The 26283-nt window shown below is 43.5% G+C and overlaps 1 protein-coding gene across 1 annotated transcript; it reads right to left on the reverse strand.

The window, feature by feature from the left end:
• Positions 1-568: 568 nt before the first annotated feature.
• CPLX4 (complexin 4) lies at positions 569-26283 on the reverse strand. Its single transcript, XM_010376893.2, has 3 exons — positions 25930-26283; positions 20316-20403; positions 569-2057 (listed from the first exon to the last, which is right to left on the reverse strand). Exons 1-3 carry the CDS (start codon positions 26094-26096, stop codon positions 1830-1832), a joined length of 483 nt encoding a protein of 160 aa, XP_010375195.2. The 5' UTR covers positions 26097-26283; the 3' UTR covers positions 569-1829.

The raw sequence follows: 26283 nt of genomic DNA on the forward strand, positions 1-26283 counted from the left end.
TGATGTGGAGGAGGAATCATGGTCACAGTCTTCTAGCAGCTGTGCAACTTCATTGAGACAATGACCAAATTGCATTGGAGTAATGTTGGCAGTCAAGAGGAAGTGCCAATTTAGTGATTTCCTTAGCAGAACTGGCTGCATCTTTTACAAGAAAGCACGTCTTCTTTGTCATCCTGAGGCTAGTCTGTGGAACAATTTGGCAGTTGTAGTATTTTATGTCATACAAAGTGTACAGACATCAGGCCACATGCAGCACCTCTCACCCATCCATACTACCCACTCCATCAACTACAGGGCAGAGCCAGGCATTAAACTGAAACTAAATCATATCTATTATATTGTAGTTTTTTAAAAAGTGAATATTTTAAAGTTTCTGCTATAAAACAGATCACAATTCACATGCCATTTCTGATAAAAGACAAGCACAGTTTTAAAATGTGCTCACGGCATCTGGGTTTGTGGACTAGAAGCTAATCAGCCCCAATCATTGCACCAATGTTCTCTCAGGAACTTCCAAGACAGGCTAAACTTTGCCAAGGACCATAGGTTTTGGACCTTTATTCATTTGTTTTATTTGCATATTTTTATTACACGAAACTTCTTGTACAACACATTTGGGAACTCTGGGTTTAGAAGAAGTTAGACCCTAAGTTTTTGGTCTCAGTTTCCTTTTTCTTTGATAGATCTTTATTCACCATATGAACAGATTCACCAAAAAAAATCAGTATTTTGTTTTGGTTTGGTGGGCTTTAGCTAAATAGCTTGAAGTGTTTCAGTGGTAACTGTCCTAAGTCTTTTGAATTGTTCCTTTTGAAAGAGAACAGATATTAGGGAAAAAAAATCAGTGCCTACCCTGAAAGCCTGTGGCACCAAATGACAGTGTGATTTACTGGAAGGTAGTCTGAAGGGGTGGGATAGGAAGGGACAGGAGAAGAAAAAAAAAAGAGATAGGGAGATTGGACAAGAAGGAGGGAAAGGGATGAGAGAGAAATAGGTTGGGAGGAGACAGAGAGAGACAGAGAGAGATTGATTTAACTTTTTAACGCTGTTAGTCTACCCACTTTGTTTCCATTGCTATCACCAAGTTCAGACAAGGAGAGTTAAGCTCAACTCAAAAAGAGCAGCCGTCTCCCTGGTTTCCCTCTGCCTATAATTGTGCCTCCCTTCTTCACATGGCCACTAGAGTGATGATCTCCAATGCAAAGGGCTGGTGAGGTCTATTCCCTGCCTCAATTTCTCATTGTTCACCACATCCCTGCTACCGCCACTTGGCTGAGAAGCATCCAAGGACCAAAGTTGATGAGTATCACTGACAAATTCAAGGAGCCTGGAGGTGAGGGGTGGGGGTGGTGACTTTTGATTGCCCTGGAGTCTGTAGCCTCAGCTCCCTGTGGGCAACCCGGCTTCCAGTGGATACCTTGACTCTCCACATCTTTCTCTGAAGGGACCTGGTGTCCTGCGAATAGTTGGACAGGTGAGAACTTGGCCTCCAAGGAAGAAAGTTGGAGAGGAAATGCCACTTGCTTTTGTTTCTTCTTGGCTCATCTCAAGGTCTTTAAGCAGATATGTGTTCAGCATCATCATTTACACCTGAAAATTTCCAGTTTGTCTCATTTATAACTAAAAGGAAAGTATGGTTCCTGCTGCAAGGTGCTAGCTAAATACTCTGCCAGGAATATTTAGAACAACCAAATGATTGTCTATCAATGGATCATCGTGGTTTTCCTTAATGTGTTCACTACATTAAAACATGTACTGCTTGAAACGTCCCACAGGAGAGTGATCTTTTCCACGGATGACTGGTTCCCTCCCTCCACCCCTCCCACCCCTCACATCACGGAACACTTCTGCTCCGCTGTCTGCTTGATTTCAGTGAAGGTGGCCTGGGCTTTTTCTTTTATGGTATCCAAGTCCATGTTCTGGAGATTCTGTATCTGCCCAAGAATAGAATCTTTATCTTCTTCCTCTTCTTGATCTTCATCTACCATTTTCCAGAGATCTTCGGGTAAATCCACATCATCTCCAGCCATCTGGATTTGATTCTCATCCATTTCACTCTATGTGAAAAATAAATAGAGATAAATAACTCTAAACCTACTAACTCAGTAACTAAATACATTTTAAAAAGCAGCAGGAAAAAGTCTGTAGAGAATAAAGGAAGTGAGTGGCACACTTGGCCTTGCAGCCTAGCCTGGTCCTGGTGGCCGTCGTGGAGGCTCCTGTAGGGAAGTCCCTCCTTCGTGGTACCTTGGGTCCATCAGAACCTTCCAGTATGGTGGTTCTCCCAGTGTGGTCCCTGGACAAGCAGCGTTAGCATCATCTAGAGCCTGCTGGAACTACAGATTCTTGGGCCCCATCCCAGATCCACTGAATCAGGAACTCTGGAGGTGGAGTCCAGCCATCTGGATTTTTTTGTTTGTTTTTTTTGAGAGGGAGTCTTGCTCTGTCACCCAAGCTGGAGTGCAGTGTCTCGATCTCAGCTCACCGCAACCTCTGCCTCCTTGGTTCAAGTGATTCTCCTGCCTTAGCCTCCCTAGCAGCTGGGATTACAGGCGTACACTACGAAAACTTGGCTAATTTTTTGTATTTTCAGTAGAGACGGGGTTTCACCATGTTGGCCAGGCTGGTCTCAAACTCCTGACCTCAGGTGATCCAACTGCTCCGGCCTCCCAAAGTGCTGAAATTACAGGCATGAGCCACCACTCCCAACCCCATCTGGATTTTTAAGAAGCCCCTTTCTCTCTGTGTCGCTTATATACACAAAAGCTGGGGCATCATACCCTAACTCTGCCTAAGGGCAGCTTTGCAAGTCTTGCAGACTCTATCAGGCTCATGCCAAGATCCACTCACCTGGTTGACCCCACTCTAGAGGATGAAGTTTCAGTTTATAGTGACTAGACAGTATGCATTAATTCACTCATCACACCTTAGTGGCATCTTTTGCTTAATCATTGCTCTTTTCCTCCCTTCCACTAGACAGGGAGCCCCTCATGGGCTCTTGTTAGATTCAACTCCACCGTTAGCACCTAAACTGGAGTCTGGCCCACAGCACATGTGTATTAAGTGAACCATCAAGCACATGGCCCCCACTCAGCATACTGGCAGTCTAGCCTTCGGTGTTGCTGATGCTATCACAAGTGCCTTGCACATTTCATTTTGTGATTCTAGGAGTGTCTGTTCCAGAATTTCTTAGTGTATGCTGCCTGGTCTTTGAGATTCTTTTATTTTTATTTTTATTTTATTTTTTTAGACAAGGTCTCTCTCTTTCACCCAGGCTGGAGTGCAGTGGTGCAATCTTGGCTCATTGCAGCCTTGGCCTTCTAGGCTCAAGCGATCCTCCCACCTCAGCCTTCCACGTAGCTGGGACCACAGGTATGTACCACCATACTCAGCTGAGATTGTTTCACCACTTAGACTGTAGAGCCTCTTGTTCTGTAATGAGAGAGGAGTCTAAAGAAAACATTCTCTGGGAAAGGTTAACATTAGCTTACATCCCCAGATGGCTGCTGTCAGATTTTTTGGAGATCAGGTTGTAACATGAGGTGACCTGGGTTTCAGGGAAACAGAAGATTAAAAAGAGTGTCAGAAAAGCTAATGAGAGGAAAGATCTATGTTAGAGCCACCTGAATATGTTGTGACCAGCCTTAAATTTGTTACCAAAGCTCATGAAAAATCATATTAAAAAATGATGATCTAAGTCAATCAGACTACATTGTTTTAAGGAAGATTTCTGCACCTGGTGACTTCTGAGGTGGAGTTAAAGACAGCACCTAAAGGGAGATCTGAATCCCCCCTGTCTGGGTGCTGCGTAGGAATGATCGGAAAGGCACATCAGTTGTCTGTAGGTCCAAACGGCACACCAGGGTAACCTGTAAACTTCATTCTTCATCTGTCAAGTGGGTTGGAAGGACCAGATGGCTGAAGTCTTTTCCAGTTCTAACTCTCTGTGGCTCTCTTACTTGGAGGGGCTGAAGCCCAGCAGACTTTCCTCAGGGCTCTCTTCTTTGATTCGGTTCCCTGGGCAGAGTGACACAGGAACCTGGCTCAAGAAACAGCTTGAGAAGCAGATTTCTGATGCAGGGGGAACCAATGATTTTGGGAAGGACAGTCCTCACCGAGGCCGTCCTTGGAGACTCGGGAGGACAGTCCCACTCCGCGCCAGCCTCCGGAGATAAGTGAAGCCTCTCCCTGCTCTTGGCCAGGGCCTTGGGCCCTCCAAGTGCTTAACGGATTAATTAGTTCCTGGTCAAACTGTTGTGGGATTAATTAGTTAGTTAATCCCTAGGGGCTCCCAGCCAATTGTGCATTTCTATTTATTTTTTATTTGCCTTCCCTAGCAGCTGCTTTCCTTGCTGATCATCTTCTGGGCCTTTTTGCAGGAAGGAGAGGAAAAGCACAAGGTGGCCGACTCATTCTCAGTTCACACAAATGTGGGACATCTGCCCTTTCTTATGCATCCTGAACTCAAATGCAAGTGATTTGAAAAGACATTCCCAGGAATTCTGGCCCCTTCCCTCAGGTTGGTAGTAAGATCCCCAAGCATGTCACCAGGTTTGAACCTGGACAGGGTAACTGTTTTGGGCCTGCAGGGACGGGCAGCTAGAGGGGCCAAAGGAAAGCCAGCCAGCCAGCCAGGGTCATAAAACACTGAACACACTGGCGAGGGTTCACGGGATGGTGCTCGCCTGCCTCCCATTCACAGGGAGACCTCAGCAAGGCCACTCTCTATGGCTCTGCTGTGCTTGACGAAGCTTCGGGATGGTTTCCTCCTTCAAGGGTGACTCTGAGGTTTGTTTTATCCTTGTGCCTCTTGCTCAGGGAAGCAAGAGCAGTGCAATTCTACGTTGCCTCATGGAGAGGATCTTGATTGCCCTAAGTTTTATCAAAGTGGTTCTCAAAGTGGGTTCTCTAGGCCAAGCATCTTTTGAGAACCCAAAGTGGGTTCTCAGCATCAGCATCTTTTGGGACCTCACTAGAGATGCACATGCTGGGACCCTACTCAGACCCACTGATTCAGAAACTCAGGGCGCGGGCTTCACAATCTGTGATTTAACAAGTCCTCCTGGTGATTCGGGGGCTTGCTGAAGTTTGAGAACCACTGCTCCACCTTTCTTGAAGACAAAGGCTGTAAGTTACTCATCTTTCTGTCTCATAACCCAGCAAAGTTTCTGGCATGTAGACACAAAGAATTAAATCTTTACTGAATAGCCGGGCATGGTGGCTCAAGCCAGTAATCCCAGCTCTTTGCGAAGCTGAGGTGGGGGGATCACCTGAGGTCAGGAGTTCAAGACCAGCATGGCCAAATTAGTGAAACCCTGTCTCTAATAATAATGCAAAAATTAGCAGGGCGTGGTGGCACACGCCTGTAATCCCAGTTACTTGGGAGGCTGAGGCAGGAGAATCACTTGAACCTAGGAGACAGAGGTTTCCGTGAGCCAAGATCGCGCCACTGCACTCCAGCCTGGGCAAAAGAGAGAGACTGTGTCTTAATAAACAAATAAATATTTTCAAAAATTAAAATAAATGTTTACTGAATGATTCAATGAACCTATTGTCAGGAAGGATAACAGCCTTAACAATGCTTAAATTTGTAGGTTCTCTTTGCTATAAAGAGCTCTGTTTTCATAGCTACCGGTTTATCTTTATAATCATGTTGGGGCATCGCAGACTAAATTGCCTGAGTGAGAACGTTAGTTCTACCACTTACAGGATGGGTGACCTGGGGCACTTTGTGTAGCCTCTTTGAGCTTTATTTCCTTGTCTGTATGTGGAGAATTGCATTATTTGCCTTAGAGCTGTGGAGGGTTGATTAGATGGTAACTGAATTATTTAGAATCTGTTAAGCACTCACCCGGTAGTAGCTATTCATAAAAATAATAGCCTTCAGAAGTGGACAGGGGCATTTACCATGGGCAATCTTGCACAAGGGGTTAGCCCTCTCAGGAGGCTGTGATGTCCTGGTACCTTATCTCTGACCTAGCAATGACTCCTACCTTCACTCAAAGGCTTGGTTTTTCTAACAAGCCAGGCTTAGTCGGTTCCTCTTTAGCACTAGGCTTTCCATTCTAGGAGAAAGCCACCTAGCCAGCCCTAGCTCCCCTTACCTCTTGTCGGGCCCACCCCTAATTTTTGTCCATGGTAGAGCACAAGTGCTGATAGAAGTTCCTGGCTCATAACCTGACCCTCTTTTTTCTCCAGTTCCTGGCTCCAGCCCTCACTGGGAAGGGCCTTGGGACCTTGGGAGCATGACCCCTACCCCACTCCTTAGGCCTAGTCTGCCTGGCCACTCTCAGGAGCACAGATCTGCATCAGAGGCCTGGGAAGGCTCTGGAATGCACTTAGGCAGGGCGTTTGGGGTCCTGAGCAGCTTGAGCATGGTCTACAAGAGGGGTGTGGCTCTGCCTGGTCTAGGACCTTTGGCCCACAGACTCTTCACCCCATGTGAAAGAGGGTGGCTAGAAGAGAGACCAGAGCCCTCTAAAACATGGGCTGCAGGGCAGTGGCCTCAGATGTCCAGGTCCAAAGACAGCATTGGATGTAGTCAATGGCTTTGGTCAGAGAGTTCTCCACTCACCATTGATCTAGAAGGACAAGGTTACTTGCCCTCCCCCAGAGCATGGCTGCTTCCAGAGATGATTCTAGTCTTGAAACTGATTACTCTGGGCTGAGGCCTGTGCCATGGAAACCTTATGACTAAAGGTAGGACAACCAGACAAGGCTGTTGAGTGGCTAGAGGAGAAAATCATGCCCTCTGGAACCAAATGTGGGCCTGTAGCCTTGTTAGCTCTGGATCCTAACTAATTGAGCTAGCCCTAGATCTAGAACTGGCTAAGTATTTAAGTGTCTCCTTTGTAAAAAGCTGCAGCCTATCCAGACCGTTCTCCTGCCAGAGGTAGCCTAGGAGAATGAAAGATTGTGTGATTTGGAGTTAGACATGGGTTCGAGTCCCAGATGTGTCATTTACCAATGCATGACCTTGGGCAAGTCAACTTATGTTTCTGATGTCCAAGGGAAGGGCCACTTAGAGGACTGTTGAGCAGATTGAATGAGACATGCTGTGAAACAGCCTCGCAAGCATCTAAGCTCTGGATAAGTAGTAGTGGTGGTTATGAATATTTTAGAGGAAAGAGGGCAGCTCAGTGTCAAGATCCCTGCTGAAAGGATCTCTGGGATAAAGAAGGCATGGACAGTGAAAGAGACGGTGGGAGAGTATTGGCCCTTAAGAGAAAGATCCGGGACAGAGCAAGCAATTAAGAAGCACAAATGGGATTTATACAGTGGACACAGCAGCCTTGTTTCCTCTCTTCCTAATGAACCACCCTGCTGACAGGACCTTGTCTGCAATTCAAACAATGAATGTCTTGTCCACACGTTCTGCTGCCCATTGACAAATCTTGGGTTGGGGAGACCAGGAATATTTGGACACAGTTCATACTTCAAGGAAAAGAAGTAATGGCTCATTACAATCCCCAAATACAAGTGCAGTTACAGCCAATGTGAATCAGCATCACTACGGGCCGGAAGCAGCTCCAGGGAGGGAAGGAAGGCTCAAGGATGAGAACCGTGGTGTGAGTGAATGAATGAGTGAGCCAGCACATAATTAGGGGACTTATAGGCTATACTTTGTTCTCAGAGGCTCTGTTTCAGAGATCTTCTCATTTCTAGAAACCTTACCAATTTGGGATATTGTTTAATGCAGTTAAGAGCTAATTATTTTTATGCCAGCTGATGAGAAATCCGTTTTAATCTCTTGTTTTTAACAAGACTTATTATCTTTATGGCCAGTGCTGAATACCCCATTATTTAAATAGCTCCATATCCTACCATTGTCATTTCCTGTGATTGATGCATGAGCATTCACCAAAAGATAAACATGACCCTGGATTTCAAGACTTACTACTTCCTAGACCTGGATAAACTGGCCTTCTCTTTTCACCAAACTTGAGAAACCATGATAAATTATCTTAGATGGTTATGTCTTCCAAAAACTGAGCATTCTCCTCTTGTCAGAGTCCAGTTAGCTAAGCGTGGTGTATAAGCAAATACCAGTGTGATTGATACTAGGTAGATTTGATTTTGTTTTTGGTTTATTCACTTATCGTTGCCCACAGGATACCAAAAGCTAAAAGAATGGATTTCTTTCACGTGGAGGAGTTCATGTAGCGTGAGATTGACATAATTGTGAGGATCATGGACTTGAGCAGTCAGGTACTTGTCTTCATAAACCACTCTCACTGTCCTGGTTATGAGTGGGGCTGCTGCCCTCAGAAGATAGTGTGTGGCTGGTGTGAAGGCCCTGGGCTGGGGCATGCTGGCTGCTCCTTCTGCTGTGCCCCGCTGCTGCTCTTCCCTCTTCAGCTACCTAAAGACCCCTCAGCACTCGCAGATTAGGACAGATGGTGTGGATTTGTCTTCTTGAGGAATAGGCATCGGTTTTCAATTTGATTGAAAGTGTGCATGCGTCGGGAGCTACATGGAATGAGAATTTCTAGATACCAGCTGTGCACATCTCATACCTCTTTCCCTCATGAAGACATTCCACAGGGACTCAAGAAGCTCCCAGAGGCCGCATATCCAAGCCCCTCATTTACAGAGGAGGAAAGTGAGGTTTCGAGAGGTAAAGATTCTTCAAAAATGTCATTCTGCTTTTTAGGGCCTAAGACCTAACACAGCTGCCAGAAGGGTCTAGCAAGAAAACATGGCCTGTGCACTCGGATTGTCTAGTGGTAAAGTCTTGTTCTGCCTTTACTGGCTCTGTGACCTTGGAAAGTCACTTTCCCTCTCTGAGCCGGTGTTCTCATCTGTAAAGTAGAGGTGATATCTACCTACCTTGCAGGGCGTTTGTGAAGATGACATGAGAAAACTGGTGTGGCCTAGCAACACGTCTTAAAATCCTGCTTCACTAGTGTCCAGTGACTCCTTCCCATCCCCATACTCCCTGGAGACATGTAGTCCATTGCTCTTTCAAGAGCATAAGTAGGAGGAGCAAACTGAACTGGGGCAGGGTGAGGAGGGGAAGGAAGAGATGGCGGCTGATGGGGCCTCTGATGGCCTCCCCGCCGCCTGGTCACCAGAAACAGCTGCTCAGAAAGCAGGAGGTTTCGTTGTCTCAGACCCTGCTGGGCAGCCCCAAGAGCTCCTAATCTGAAGGGATCTGGCAAAGGAAGGTTCACACAATCATCTTTGTTTTTTTTTTTAAGAGGCAAATTTTAAATTCAACTGTAATGGAGCTTTCAATGTGACACATTTAAAGACAACTCTGTTGAGTTTCTCCTATATGCATCTTTATTCGAAATGAATGGTGCCCTTAATACGGCAGACAAACACCAGGTGTAACTAAATCATATAGCTCAGCAGGGGTCACAACATTATTTTTCAATGACTAACCTAGATTGACAATTCTGTTAATAGGATTAGGGTTCATTGTGGAACTGTTTTCTCTTATTAATTTAGCTTGACTTACATATACATTTTAAATTGGCCAGGGAGAGGGACACATTTGCTTTTAGAAAGAATCTTGTAGCTTTATTTAAAACATATTACTTCCTCTACTTGAAGAAATATGGTGTTGTACTTATAAAACAGGGAAACCTTTGTGTTTTATACAAAACTACAATGTTGAATCTGGACTTGTTCTTTTCATAAAATTGTAGTTTAATGTAACTCTAATGGCAGGTAAATTCTTTCTGCTGTTTTTGATACTTTGTTCTTTGGGCATTTCTATTTTATTTTATTTTATTTTATTTTATTTTATTTTATTAAGATGGAATCTCGCTCTGTTGCCAGGCTGGAGTGCTATGGCGCGATTTTGGCTCACTGCAACCTCCAGCTTCCTGGTTCAAGAGATTCTCCTGCCTCAGCCTCCCTAGTAGCTGGGATTATAGGCACGCACCACCACGCCCAGATAATTTGTGTATTTTTAGTAGAGACATGGTTTCACCATGTTGACCAGGATGGTCTCGATCTCCTGACCTTGTGATCTGCCCACCTTGGCTTCCCAAAGTGCTGGGATTATAGGCGTGAGCCACTGCACCCAGCCGGGCATTTTTCTTTCTTTTCTTTTTTCCCCAATAACATCCATTTACTCAGCAATCACTGTGTGTGTGTGTGTGTGTGTGTGTGTGTGTGTGTGTGTGTGTGCAATTTTCTATATCTCAGTCACCTTGCTAGGCACCAAGCAGAGAGATTTAAAAGTCAGCCCCTTTTTTAAAGGAGCACACAGTAGGTGCAGATATTTAGGGTCATAAGATGATGTAGGAGACATGGACTCAAGATATATGGGAACATGGAGGAGGATGACCAAATCCAGAATTAGGTAGGGGGAGGGAGATCATGGAAGGCCCTGGAAGAAGTGACACTAACCAGAGTCTTACAGAAAGGCCACAGGGAGCACGGAACGGAGCAGGAGGAAGTGCTAGTCCAGGCAGGGAGTAGTAGCAAGAGGTGAAGTTGGAGAGACGGGAGCCATATCACAGCATACAGGACAAGGAGTTTGGATTTTATTCTAAAAGACATAGTGGCCTTAAAAAACAGATCAGATTTGCACTTCAGAAACCTCAGTGTTGAGAGGGACAAGACTCCAAGTAGAAAAGCTATGGTGAATTGAGAACTATTCAGGAGTGAATTAAGATGACTTGGCGATTTACTGGACATGCAGCTGGAGCAAGGAGGGAAGAGGCAGTGGTGACATCTGGTAGCCAGCCTGGGAGATGGGCTTGTCGGGAGAGTCACCCATGGAAGTGGAGCCTATAGGAGGAGCAGGTTTAGAGGGAGGATGAGCAAGTAAGTTTTGGATATGAGCTGGTTCTATCTGTGAAGTGCCCAAGTAAAGGTAGCTGCAGTTGGGAAATGTGGGGAGAAGATGTGGTCTGGAAGTACAGATTTGAGAATCATCAACATGTAGGTGGTAACAGAAAGCAATGGCAAGGTGCAGCCCTCGTGGACACTGTGCAGGCTTGAGTGAGAAGAAGAGCCAGCCAAGGGGGCACCCTGGAATATCCCACAATTTGGAGGCAGACAGAGAAAGATAACTCATGGAGAAGAAGCAGTACAAGAACAAGAACCAGAGGGTGATATCTGCAAGCTGAGGAGAGAGAGGACTTTAAGGAAGAAGCGATCACCAGTGCTAGAAGAAACAAAGAGGCCCCAAGAGAAATTAAGGGAACCACCTACTGTATTTAGACAGACACTGAACATCTGGAAGAAGAAGGTTTCAGCAGAGCAGTGAGAACTAGTCATTTAAGGGAAGATACCTAAAAAGCCATGTTTACTCAGAAAGTACTGTTTGCTTGTTTTAGATGGGAGAGATTTGACCTCTTTTATTAAGGAGAGGCCAATGAAGAAGGAGAAACTGAAGATACAGAGTCTGGAATAATTAGTGGTGTGCGATCCAAATCTAACGTAAGCATCATGGATGACTTTAGGCATTTTAAGTCCTCTGATGACCTATAATTTGACAACTAGAGGAAATCGACATAATCTGGATATGTATACATGAATATTATAATGACTGGTATAGATACATATACATATACGTACTGCAGATTACTGCAATTTGTTTACTGCACTTATTTAATTACTTATCTGATTACCGAAATTAACAATGGTCATCAAAAGACATTGGCATAGCAAATAGTATTGTCACTAACAATTAGTAAATTTGAGATCCAAGACCTTTTATTGTTTATCTAGAGGGCTATGGCTTATGTTGCTCCTTTTCAAAGAGTCTACATTTGCTTTTCCCTGTCAGCAATAGAGTGAAACTCTTTTTCGGAGGAAACAGCAGCCAAATAATTTCTTTAGAAAATACAGTTCTAATTCCAAAATGTGACATAGTTATCCTCATTAGACCTGACAGCTCCTGGGAAGACATTTTCTCAGATCTGCTCCCTGTCGGGCCTTGGTCAGGGGAAGGGTCTAGAACTGAATCCTGCTGTTATGTAAGCGCTGTGGCGGTGACCCTGGGGAATTGTGAATGAGGTACCCAGGGGGTCATCCCTCATTAGCTGGAGGACGTGTTAAATTCGTCCAATTCCCTGTGGGCTGTTAATACTATTACTATGAATGCTTACCCAATATGGGCTTTAGAAGATGGCACAGGCTAAGTATTCTGCAAACCTGGCAGGGAGGGGAAGGTTATTAGGAGCCCACTAGAGTCCCAGTGATCCCTGCTTTCTGTCCTGTGCCATTTTCTTTGTTAGACAGTGTGTTCAGTTCTAAAGTCTACCACCAGGAATCTGATGCCCAGTTTAAAGGGATATGAGGAGAAGGGGGGACGAAAAAGTAGTGGATGAAGAGTAAGGAGGCTTGAGTCTCCATTTGTCACAGCAAGCTTTGTGACCTTCGGCAGGTCCCTAAATTTATATGATCTTTATGGTTATGTATTGAGCGCACACATATGGCATGTGCTTTTCCGGATGTAAAAAAGTAAGTCTATTGAAAAGAGAAACATCACTCAGACACTGGTGTCAAGGAACCAAAGTATTGTGGTCATCCAGGAACCTGAACCTGTTCTAGGAAAAGAACTTAGAGGGTTGGAGGGAAGTGATGGTTGGCATGTTCCTCAGATGACCTCGGAAGCCAAGCCCCATGGAGGTGACCCCTAAGGACCTGAGAATCTGTTCCTCTGTTTCCCACCGAATACAGCAGTTCCTTTGGTTCAGCCGTCAGTCAGCCCTCAACTGGCCGCAGTAAGAGGCAGCACTGGCAGGCCTGCCTCTCCTCTCCTTCCCTCCAGTTCTTTGGACAGAGCACCATGCCTTGGGCTTCTCAGTTACATCTCCTAGTGACCCAGATGGGCACTGTCTGGCCTTCCAGGGCCTCCTTGCTCCTTAATGAAGCATCTAGGAGACAAAACCCTACACCTCGCATCCCCACTATGTTTTTCTGATGGCTTTTAATTTAATTTAATTAATTAATTAATTAATTTTTTGAGATGGAGTCTTGCTCTATCGCCCAGGCTGGAGTGCAGTGGCCCGATCTCAGCTCACTGCAGCCTCTGCCTCCCGGGTTCCAGCAATTCTCCTGCCTCAGCCTCCTGGGTAGCTGGAATTACAGGGGCCCGCCACCACGCCCAGCTGATTTTTTTTTTTTTTGTATGTTTAATAGAAACGGGATTTCACCATGTTGGCCAGGCTCGTTTTGAACTATTGACCTCAGGTGATCCGCCCGCCTCGGCCTCTTAAAGTGCTGGGATTACAGGCGTGAGCCACCGCGCCCGGCCTCTCTCTGAGGATGGCTCTCTAAAGGTTCCATTGCGGAGATTCCTCTGCATAATGAGACAGATCTTAGGTACCTATAGTTCAGTAACAACCAGCAGCCAAGCCACTGGGTAAGTTGGGTGAATTCAGCATTAAAATAAAAAGCATGGCACTGGAGGCCTGGGGCATGATTCTGCCCCCATAAGCTTCATTTATTCAGTCATCTCCTCTCAAGGCTGAAGATTCCAACTCCTTCAGCCCGCCCTCGACTGCAGAGACAGCGGAAACTCGGCTGTTTGCGAGCTCCCTCTCCCGTTATGCCATGGGAGGATAGGAAACGCACGACCAGGTCCTCAATAAAATAATAAGACTTTTCTTTTCTTTTCTTTCTTTCTTTGTTGTTGTTTTGTTTTTCCCCCATTCCATCCAATGACCTATCAATACTTTTTTTTTGTTTTTTAAGTCACCTCTAGAAATTGGCTTCTGCCCCGCCCTGGTCCTGCCACCAACCGCAGCCCTGGTTCCCCCCTCCCGCGGGTGCCAGTGGCCGCGGCGCTAGGAACACCAGGGGGCGCAGGCGTCGAGGATTCGGGCCCGCGCTGGCGGCCGCAGCGCCCTCCGCGCTCCAGCCAGGATCTGACTTGGAGGGGAGCGGCTGTTCTGCACAGCCTGGGCAGACGTTAGCGTGGGAAACGTGTCTGTCCCCCGGAGCCTCTTTTTCGCCACATGGGCCATCGAAGGGTCCCCGTACCCAGAGCCTCGTCGGTGGGGGGGGACGCGGGCGGGAGGGTAACGTGTGACAAGTGACAGCGCGGGAGGCAGAGGAGGCTCCCAAGGGTGGGGCTGGTTTGCAAGTGCAAGGTGTTGCACTGGGGTAGGGGAAGTTAGCTACAGCTGGTGATAACTGGACTGAGTGGAATACGATCCAGCTGATTTTTAAAAATATTTTAATTTTAGTTTTTAAACTGCTCCTTGCAGAGCAGGGCTAACTCATAGGCAGTGTGCCCAGAGTAGCCGATTTTTCTTTTCTGTTTTTTCTTTTTCTTTTTTTTTTTTTTGAGACGGAGTCTCGCTCTGTCGCCCAGGCTGGAGGGCAGTGGCCGGATCTCAGCTCACTGCAAGCTCCGCCTCCCGGATTTACGCCATTCTCCTGCCTCAGCCTCCCACGTAGCTGAGACTACAGGCGCCTGCCACCTCGCCCGGCTAGTTTTTTGTATTTTTTTTTAGTAGAGACGGGGTTTCACCGTGTTAGCCAGGATGGACTGAATCTCCTGACCTCGTGATCCACCTGTCTCGGCCTCCCAAAGTGCTGGGATTACAGGCTTGAGCCACCGCGCCCGGCCCGATTTTTCTTATCATGTAGTTTTATTAGGTGCTGTTTTTATGGCTAGCTATACCGGATTAGAATTTCCATGTGGTTTACAAAAAGCAGACAATTGTATTACTGGTATTTGTAGTATCTTCCATACCATAGGCACAGTTTTGAAACACTGTGTGTAGAATCCATTGTTACCAATGCAACCCAATATAAAAACGCCCCTTTCAGGTACACCAATCAGACGTAGATGTGGTCTTTTCACATAGTCCCATATTCCTTGGAGGCTTTCTTCACTTATTTTTACTCTTTTTTCTCTAAACTTCTCTTCTCGCTTCATTTCATTCATTTGATCTTCAATCACTGATACCTTTGATCAGTGTTGATCCAATCGGCTATTGAAGCTTGTGCATGCGTCATGTAGTTCTCATGCCATGGTTTTCAGCTCCATCAGGTCATTTAAGAGGTCTTCTCTACGCTGTTTATTCTAGTTAGCCATTCATCCAATCTTTTTTCAAGGTTTTTAGCTTCTTTGTGATGGGTTCGAACATCCTCCTTTAGCTCAGATTAAAGACTTAAATGTCAGACCTAATACCATAAAAACCCTAGAAGAAAACCTAGGCAATACCATTCAGGACATAGGCATGGACAAGGACTTCATGTCTAAAACACCAAAAGCAACGGCAGCAAAAGCCAAAATTGACAAATGGGATCTAATTAAACTAAGAGCTTCTGCACAGCAAAAGAAACTACCATCAGAGTGAACAGGCAACCTACAGAATGGGAGAAAATTTTTGCAATCTACTCATCTGACAAAGGGCTAATATCCAGAATCTACAAAGAACTCAAACAAATATACAAGAAAAAAGCAAACAACCCCATCACAAAGTGGGCAAAGGATATGAACAGACACTTCTCAAAAGAAGACATTTATGCAGCCAACAGACACATGAAAAAATGCTCATCATCTCTGGCCATCAGAGAAATGCAAATCAAACCACAATGAGATGCCATCTCACACGAGTTAGAATGGCGATCATTAGAAAGTCAGGAAACGACAGGTGCTGGAGAGGATGTGGAGAAATAGGAACACTTTTACACGGTTGGTGGGACTATAAACTAGTTCAACCATTGTGGAAGACAGTGTGGCGATTCCTCAAGGATCCAGAACTAGAAATACCATTTGACCCAGCCATCCCATTACTGGGTATATACCCAAAGGATTATAAATCATGCTGCTATAAAGACACATGCACACGTATGTTTATTGCGGCACTATTCACAACAGTAAAGACTTGGAACCAACCCAAATGTCCTTCAATGATAGACTGGATTAAGAAAATATGGCACACATACACCATGGAATACTACACAGCCATAAAAAAGGATGAGTTCATGTCCTTTGTTGAACTTAGTTGCTCATTCTGAGCAAAGTATCGCATGGACAGAAAACCAAACACTGCATGTTCTCACTCATAGGTGGGAATTGAACAATGAGAACACTTGGGCACAGGATGGGGAACACCACACACTGGGGCCTGTCGTGGGGTGGGGGAGGGGAGGAGGGATAGCATTGGGAGATATACCTAATGTAAATGACAAGTTAATGGGTGCAGCACACCAACATGGCACATGTATACATATGTAACAGATCTGCATGTTGCGCACATGTACCCTAGAACTTAAACAAACAAAAAACGCCTTTGGAGAAGGGAGTCCCCGCCTGGACGTAAACTGCAGTGAATGATGGTGTGTACAATGTTTTCAAGTGAAATCCTCATCTGTTTGTTTGGATTGTATTTGAAATTTAGACAGCTGCTTGCAGATCTAGGGTCAAACTGTTAGACAACACAGGAGAAAGAATATACTCCCATTTTTTTTAAGCCACGTGGAATTCAAAACTGCCCTAAAATTTTGGGGAACAGCTCAAATATTAACAGTAGAAAGAGGCCAGGCGTGGTAGCTCACGCCTGTAATCCCAGCATTTTCGGAGGCTGAGGCAGGTGGATCACAAGGTCAGGATATCGAGACCATCCTGGCTAACACGGTGAAACCCCGTCTCTAAAAATACAAAAAATTAGCCGGGCGTGATGGTGGGCGCCTGTAGTCCCAGCTGCTCAGGAGGCTGAGGCAGGAGAATGGCGAGAACCTGGGAAGCGGAGCTTGCAGTGAGCCGAGATCGTGCCACTGCACTCCAGCCTGGGCGACAGAGTGAGACTCTGTCTCAAAAGAAAAAAAAAAAAAAAAAAAAAGAAGTAGAAAGAACAAATACCTTGAGACGGGAGCTCTGTCAAAGTCCTTTTGTGAACAAACTGCTCTTTTTCTTTTCTTTTCTTTTTTTTTTATTATACTTTTAAGTTCTAGGGTACATGTGCATAACGTGCAGGTTTGTTACATATGTATACTTATGCCATGTTGGTGTGCTGCACCCATCAACTCGTCAGCACCCATCAATTCATCATTTATATCATATATAACTCCCCAATGCAATCCCTCCCTCCTCCCCCCTCCCCATGATAGGCCCCAGTGTGTGATGTTCCCCTTCCCGAGTCCAAGTGATCTCATTGTTCAGTTCCCACCTATGAGTGGAAACTGCTCTTTTTCTTATTTTTTATTTTTTTATTTTTTTTTTTGAGATGGAGTCTCGCTCTGTCGCCCAGGCTGGAGTGCAGTGGCGCGATCTCAGCTCACTGCAAGTTCTCCCTCCCAGGTTTACGCCATTCTCCTGCCTCAGCCTCCCGAGTAGCTGAGACTACAGGCGCCTGCCACCTCGCCTGGCTAGTTTTTGTATTTTTTAGTAGAGACGGGGTTTCACCGTGTTAGCCAGGATGGTCTCGATTTTCTGACCTCATGATCCACCCGCCTCGGCCTCCCAAAGTGCTGGGATTACAGGCTTGAGCCACCGCGCCCGGCCAACTGCTCTTTTTCATGGTTGTGGGGCCTGAGTTCCAATCCTGAATCTGTCACAGAAGATGCAGCTTATTGCAAAGCTACTTAACCCTCCTGGGCTGCAGTTTCCCCAGGTATAAAATGATGCAGTGGTATGAGATTATTAGATGAGCTTTATGGTCTAGTTCATGGTCTATGAGAAAATCAGGTGGGGTCTCAAATGCATTATGCATTTGAAACAGCTATAGAAAAGGGGATATATGAACATCAGTAAGCCAGGCAATGAAAGACACTGGTAGGCTCTATTGTTCATTCATTAATGTCCTTCATGTCGGTCCCTCTCCCTAGCTGGCTTTAGGGAGCAGTAGTCTATGCAGGTATAGCCACAATCATTCTCCGGGGAGGACCTGGATTTGTGCATTTCATGGCTATCATTTTTTCCTTTTTCCATAGTTTCTGTTGGAAAGGCTTTTGTTCCAAAGGATACCCTGGCACAGAGATTTGAGAATTATTTTTCTCGGAAGAGTACTTAAACCTTACTGCTAAGTCTAAGGGTGTTCACTCCTGAGGATCTGGAAGTCAGCAAGACTGCTGATTCACCATTAGTGGAGTAAAAGATAAAAGGCTCGGGGCCTTGAGGCTCAGGAACCTCCGTTGTTGCATTGATTACACACCTAAGGACTGGCGGTCCTCAAGACCCCTGGTTGTTATTATCAGGAAATAAGACTTGGCCGGGCGCGGTGGCTCAAGCCTGTAATCCCAGCACTTTGGGAGGCCGAGACGGGTGGATCACGAGGTCAGGAGATCGAGACCATCCTGGCTAACATGGTGAAACCCCGTCTCTACTAAAATACAAAAAACTAGCCGGGCGAGGTGGCGGGCGCCTGTAGTCCCAGCTACTTGGGAGGCTGAGGCAGGAGAATGGCGTGAACCCGGGAGACGGAGCTTGCAGTGAGCCGAGATTGCGCCACTGCCCTCCAGCCTGGGCGACAGAGCGAGACTCCGCCTCAAAAAAAAAAAAAAAAAAAAAAAAAAGACTTTTGTGCCCAGAGATCATAATGTCAACAATAAGAGCTCTATTGTCAGGTGCTGTACTAGGTTCTTTATATTACATTATCTCAGACAAAGATCCTATGAAGTTAGGTACTTCAGCCCTCATTTTATAGATGAGGATACTGAGGCTCAGATTTTTTTTTTCTATTTCTGCTGCGTAAATTAAGAGACTCAGATATTTTTAAAAACCATGTGATACTGTGTCACAGAGCCATAACTGAACCCCAATTCTCCCTGGATCCCTACAGAAGAATAACAGTTGTCAAAAATAAATCTTTAAAAAGCCCTACCATTCTGGACGATGCACACCCAGCCAATAGTGTGTGTGTGTGTGTGTGTGTGTGTGTGTGTGTGTGTGTGTGAAATTTCTGCTTCATCCCAACAAGATTGATGGTGCTTTAATCAGATGGCACAAGAGCAGAGGCCAGAGGCTTCAGTGAAGCAGCATGAATCTGAGTCAAGTTTCCTGCCTAGGGGTAGGCCACATTGCTAAAGAGAGCCAGTGACATCCAGGGAGTTTCAGGAAATTCACCAGACAATGAAAGTGGAAAGGACAGTGTTTAGAAGTGCTTCACTCTTCCAAAATGCAAGCACAGTGGGGAAAAGTTGTTAAACCTGAATGGAGGGTGAGATAGGAAAAGCAAGGCTTTTACAAGCTCATTGGTTGTGGATGAAATAAGCTTACATTTTGCTGTGGGTTTTCCTTCCCTTATTAAGAACAGAACCCGAGTTCCTTGGGAACCTTAGGGATCAACCTCTACCATGTTTAAGTCTTTGGTGATTTCATCAGTGACCTTGAATAGACAGTGGACTCTCCCTTGTTTAATGCTTATAGTTTCTAAAACCAGCTTTTTTTGGGATCTGCTGGGGATCGATGGAAGGAGTTGGTTTAGCAGCACTTTCTAAACCACCCAGATTTGGAGGTGACTGTCATACTTGGGATCATGCCCTTTGGAGGATCTTTTTCTTTGGATTCTCCAGATGGAAGATGTTCTTTAAGGAATGGTGTATCTTTGGAATATGAAGTTGAATGACCAACCCAGAAGTTGAAGGTGGAGTCGTTTAGTCAGGTGGACAGGTAGTAAAGCTGGAGTCAGGTGGTATGAGTCAGAGTAGCAAAGTGACAGGCTCTCTGTCATTACTGGATGCAAGCCCTGGAATAGTACATCTAAGACATGTTCTACAACATGTCAAGGACATTCCCTTCCCACCAGGAGACCAACGACTCACTTGGCCACAGCCTACAGCAGTCATCCTCAGCCAGTGCTGAGATGCATAAGATGGTGCTGGGTGATGACTGTCTCTACTACATTATTCCCCAAACCAGCAATCGATGGTTCATTTTAAATAGAGGTGGAATATCATAGAAATCAGGACCATGGGCTCTGCCTTTCCTGGCTGTCTGGCCCATGGCAGGAGGGTACCTACTTTCTTCATGCCTGTGTTTCCTCTATGGTAAGACAGAGATGACAACAGAACCTAAATGAATTCATACACACAAAGCACAGTGCCTGGTATCTAGAAAGAGCTCAACCAATGTCAGCTATGATTATTGTCCCCATTGTGTATTTACACAGAGAAGTTCGAGAATCTTTAGATAAATTTATGTTAAAATGTCATTTATAGGTATTAACTCCATTTTTTTTTTTTTAGCAGCAGTGGAAGTTCATAGAAGTTAAGTTAAAAAATGGAGTCAAGATTTTATGAACTCCTCGTTCAGTTCCCTTTTCACTATATCAAACATCTCAGTTACAATTAGGATATATTCAGCATGATCCCTTGTGGATAATCAAGTATGACTTCCCATTTTTTAGTAATTAAGAAATGATTAGATGTTTCCTGTGTTCAGAGTGTCTTACCTTTGGGAGCCTGTATTTTTCTCTGAGATGAACTCTGAGGCATGCCCTCTCAGCCTTTTTCTGTGTAAATGCAGCATCTCTTTCCATTCTAAAAGTTAAAGAATAAAGGATTAGAAGGATACAGAGAGCTAAAGACATTCCTGCCCGTGCTCAGAGGAGCCAGATATTGGGTTACACCTTCTGAGATGCCACTGCTGGCAGACACTTGGGAAATATGGGATTTTTTTCCTAGGTCCCCAAATGTCTGCCTGTCTGTCACTTTACTGTCATAACTTTCAGTATATACCCCCAAGTCCCAAAGATAATTTGGTCCTAGGAATCTCTTTATGATGTGAACCAGGAGAGGGGCAGGGTGATTATTCCTAACATGCAGTTTTCCATGGACTGTTCAGCCAAGGACCATGAGCCTCAGAATCACCTGGTGCACTTATGACGAATGCAGCTTCCTGAGCCTGATCCTAGCCCTGCTGCATCAGAATCTCGGGGTGCAGGGGAGGGGAAGCTACTTTTTCAGCAAGCTTCCCGAGTGATTCTTATGCAAACTAAAATAGGGTCACAGTGTCCAGAACCAGGCAGTTCTTTGAAGACCATTGGCGTTGGAGGATGTAATATCAACCTGTCTCCCTTCGTTGTTACTCTCTCCAGACCCCAATTTAGGCATGGTATTTTCTTCCTGGTTTGGAAGGAGGTGGCCCCAAACAAGGTAGGGTATGTTTCCAGAATGCCAGACTGGGATCCTGCTGTGTGAATGATCTAATTGGACTCATGGTTATGCTGGTTTGAAATGGACATTCTTGCTAATGATGATCCAGACAAAAGCAGACACCTTTGGGGATGTCTGCAAGCTCACAAGCACCACCACCCTTCCCTGCTGCCCACAGAAGTGCTTTATTGGTAGCTGAATTTATATACATGGCCCTGCCCTCTGGCTATATGGGGTTAGACCAAGCTCAGTAAATGAAATCTCTTCTTTGAAAATATGGGATTGGTGCTAAGAATGACACTGCAATGTGGCTGGCAAAATAACAGATGAACTTGGTAGCCATTGGCTGTCATTTTCCACCAACCTTGTAGTCTGGCTGCTGAGGAAGAATAAAGTAGCCACGCCCAGATAGAAGCAATGGCAAGAGATGGGGAAAGAGTGCTCGTGGCCTCTCAACAGCCTCCTGCTTCCTGGTTTAGGCCCATGTGAGGCCTAACGGGAATTCTACCCGTGGATCTGGCGAACTATCTTTGCAGAAAGCAGTATCTGCTTAAAACAAATCCCCTGTTTTTATTTTCAGGTGAAAACTGGTTTCTATGTGTTGCCTCTGAGTTTGGAAATAATCTTCACCATTACGCAAACAGCTAAGTGTTAAGGAAGGCTCTGTAGCAAACCATCAGGTTAAACTACTGATCACAGGCCCTGGGCTCAGGTGCTCTCTGAACTCATTGCCATCCACAGAAGGTCAGGTCTGGAACGGGCATGAGGAAGCATCGAGTTCAACCTTCTAGTTTTGGAGAGGGACATCGAATAAAGTGACCTGTCCAGGAGATTAGCGACCTGTGGCGTGGACAAGCAGCAGACCTTTTCTCCCCACGTTTTACTGTAAAAACTTCCAAACATACAGAAAAGTTGAAAGAATTTTAATATCTAATCCATCTAGATTCTACAATTTGCATCTCACAGTACGTTTTTATCACATCTATTCCTCTCTTTATCCACGTTTTACTTTTTTGATACATTTCAAAGTTGCAGAAATCAGTAACATTTCCCCCAAACTCTTCAATATGCATGTCATTAACTAGCATGAAATGTTTGTTTATAGCTTCTCTTTTCTTCTTGTAAAGCAAAAGTTGTATGCAATGCAATGCACAAACCTCTTAAGCACACCAAAGAGTCCCCAAAATGCCCACACCTGTGTAACCCAAAACCCTCTCAAGATAGAAAACATTACTCTCACCTGGGAAAATTTCCCCAACCCCATTCCTGATCAAGGCCTACCCCCTAGCCCTAGAGGCAACCACCACACCTTTTCTACCATAGATTGGTTTTGTCTGTTCTAGAACTTCATAAAATGGAACCGTACAGTTCATGTTTGTGTAAGGGCTCTTTCGCTCAGCGTAAAATACTTTTGAGATTTAACCTTGTTGTTTTATGTATTAGTAGCTGGTTCCTTTTTATTGCTGAGTGGTAAGTATTCTATTGTTTGCACAGATACAATCACCATTTGTCTAGTCATTTTTCTGTTAATGAACACCGGAATCATTTCCCATTTGGGGCTACAGTGAGTAAAGCTGCTATGAATATTGTTGTTCTAGCTTTTATTGTGGACATCTATTTTAATTTCTACTAGGTAAATAACTAGGCATGGAATTTACTGAGTTCTAGGGTGACTTACTGGGATACATTTAGTTTTGTAAGAAACAGCAAGACCTTTCTCCAAAGTGGTCATACTAGTTTGTGTCTCAACAATTGAAACGAGTTCTAGTGGTTTCACATTTTGGCAACATCTAATATTTTTTGTCTTTTTGATTTTAGTCATACTGGTATTTATGGAGTGCTACTTTCCTGTGATTTACATTTTTTCCATTTCCAAGACAACTAATGATATTAGGCAGCTTTTCATGTACTTTCACGTAAGATTTTCATGTACTAATTGGTCATGTATCTATCTTTCTGAAGTATTTGTTCCAACTTTTCCCTTTTTTTTTTTTTTTTTTGCTTTTATTATTGAGTTGTAGGAGTTCTTCATATTTCTTAGATCCCAGTCCTTTGTCAGATATATTTTCCAAATATATCTTCTCAGTCTGGCTTGCCCATTTATTTTCTTAATGGCATCTTTTAATGTATAAAAGTTTTCAGCTTAGAGTTGAATTTATCATTTAATAATTTTATGGTCATTGATATGGTCATTGCCAACCTGGGTCATGATAAAGAAACCTTCATCTACTTTCAAGTTGCAAAGATATTCTCCTACTGTTTTTTCTGAAAAGCTTTATAATTTTGGCTTTTATGTTTATGTGTATGACGCATAACAAATTAATTTTTGTGTAGTGTTAAGTAGGGTTCAAAGTTCAATGTTTTTCGGTTGTTTAGCACCATTTGTTGAAAAGACTTTCTGTTCCTGGTCTGATTATTTTGGCACCTTTGTTGAAAATCAGATAACTATAAACCGCATTGATCCATTTGTTGATACTAATGCCAGACAGAGTCAGATTCCAGTCCTCTAGAGCCAGTCTACAAATCACACAGAAAAACTGGTTGCTCTGTTTATAGTCACATGCAGCTAGCTAGTCTCCTCGTAAAGTGTAAATGCGTGCAGAAGAAAACCCATCTGTTCCATTTCAGTACATTCCTCACAATGCTATGCTCATACTAGAGGTCCAAACAATTCCTGAATAAAACAAAGGTCAGAGTCAAGTTACAAATGGTATTGTAGAAACTGTTGAAGCATAAGTAAGGCAAAGAAACATTTTAATGTAATTGAGAAAATGTAGGGATAAACAGACTATTGTTTTATTTCCTTTCCAGATAGTCTATTTATGTTTAGACCTCTTTCAGTACTGATGTTACCAGTGGTGTGCACACACACACACACACGCACATTGAACACAGAAGGAAAAGAAAAATGAATGTGCATTATTAGAGTGCATTGCTAAATAGTTTTTTATTTATAATTCATATAGTCAATCTCCCCACTTCCTAAAATGAAGAGGATGGGTTTAGGAGGTTTTTATTTGCTAACATTCATTTTAATTATTATATATGCTATACTGTTTGTAGCTATCTCTGTGTTTATCTTGTGATGAATTATTTTTAATGCCTACTACATATTGCATTCTAGGTGGTGAAACTCTTGAAAATTCAAACAATAGACTGAAAGTCATCCCTCTGTATCAGAGGGAAGCCGAATGCCCCATTGTCCTGACGCTATTTCTTAAACTGAGTGACTACATAAATATATAATATTCTCACACAGACGTACGCAAAAAGCTGAGTAGCTGACAACTCAATCTACTGATTGACTGTATGATTTAGGCATTTTGAGCTTTGATCTGTCCAGATATAAAATTAAGGAAAACTAGGACATGAGTTAATCAAATAGATGCCTTATCTGCAGTCAGATCTGCTGCTTGAACATATTAAATAATATTTTGTATGCTTACAACTGTAGTCTACATTTTTGTTTTCATCAGCCTACTTGATCTGAGAATGTTTGATGCTGATGTTTGTCTTCTATTCTCCATTACACAGTACTTATTTTGCGTTTACAGCTTTTTGTTGTTTTGCATGCCATAGGTAAAATCAGCCAATATTCAAGGAATGCTGCTTGTTTTGCCCAAGTCTTAGTACCAACATCATTTTTGCTAGTTGCATTGACTTTTTTTTTTAAACCAACTTTAATTTACTGCAGAACCAAGCATAATGTATTCTAGGTAGTTTATAAGCCATGATTTCTTTCAGAAGAATACAATAGACAAGGTTTCCACTAAATGTAGTCTTTGTACTTTCTTTGTTTCCTCCAGGTCATTAACCTTTTCACCTATAATCATCTTAGCGATAGGACTTAGGCAACTATTATGTAATTGATCATTAGCAAAAGAGCCCGGGTGGCAAAAAAGAAATACTTTTCTTTTGAAACATATGATAAACATTTAACCTCTAGATTGATGTTTCATTTCTTAACTGGTTGTTAAAAGAACCTTAATTCTACCTTAAACATTTAAAAATTACACAGAGATTACATTTATTTCAGAATCAGTCTTCAAGTGGCAAAAAGTTGTTGGTGATATTCACATTCTATAATACCCAACTAAAATGTTGCTTATATTTTATATTTGTTATATTTTATATAGCCAAGAGAATGTCTTTATTTTTTGGAGGAAGGTGGCTGAAGTATTTAGGGGTGAAATATATGACATCTGTAATTTACTTTAAGAACTATTATCTACCACCTATCTATTTAATCTGTAAGCAAATACAGCAAACTGTAAGCTGTTGATTTTATGTTATAGGTATATATGGGTATTCATCCTACTATTCTACTTTTCTATATGTTTAGAATTTCCATATTAAACAGTCCACAAATCTATTCATAGTCTTTGGTAAGCCAAGTCTTATGACATAATTGTCATGTTATGCTTTCTGGGCTTTTTTTTTTTTTTCTCACATGCAAGATCAAGGAAGCTACACTATGTTCTTTTAGGCCCTTTTCTAGATATAAGGTCTGAATTATTACAATTTGAAGACTTTCTACTTGCTAGGAGGGTGAAGTTTAGAAAGAATGTAAAGATAGTTAAACCCACCATTTTTCGTCTAAATAATTAAATTGAGGTCAATCAAAACATGCCTAGACCAGAAAGTGTTAAGCTGCTTTAAGAACAACATATAGATTAATTTATTATTGTTCATTTCCATTCATACATGTAGAATATAGAACATAGAACATAGTAGCTGCTGATGTTAGGGAACTGTTTACTTTAGAAGAACAACCTTTCCTTGGCTTAGAGGTAAACGGCAAAAGGAAAGGCATCTTAAAAAGCAAAGAGAAATAAACTGGAGAGCTGAAGAAGGTATGGCCAGAATGAATTTCCTTTGCTTTTTAAGGGAAATGAAGTAGCATGTACTCACTTCTCCTCAATCATTTGCTTTTGATACTCCTCATACTCCTCTCTAGTCATCCCTTGAGCTGCTGCAGGATCAGATGCACCTCCTTCTTCTTTATTTTCTTCAGACCCACCACCAAATCCTAAATTCTTTACCTGGTTACTTATCATACTTTTCATAAGGAAAGCCATTTTCTCTGCTCCAGAAAAATAAAACCAAAATTAGACAAAAGCTGAAAAAACAAAATCCAAACAAACCCAAGAGAAAACCTCCAAATATTCTCAATGACAGCAATACATGTAAGAGCAAAGGACTTTGCACAGCCTCATCTATTCAAGGGCATACTGATAGAGAAAAGTGGTTTGTCGGCCGTAAGCT

The sequence above is a fragment of the Rhinopithecus roxellana genome, chromosome 21 (assembly GCF_007565055.1).
Source record: "Rhinopithecus roxellana isolate Shanxi Qingling chromosome 21, ASM756505v1, whole genome shotgun sequence".
Classification (NCBI taxonomy): domain Eukaryota; kingdom Metazoa; phylum Chordata; class Mammalia; order Primates; family Cercopithecidae; genus Rhinopithecus; species Rhinopithecus roxellana.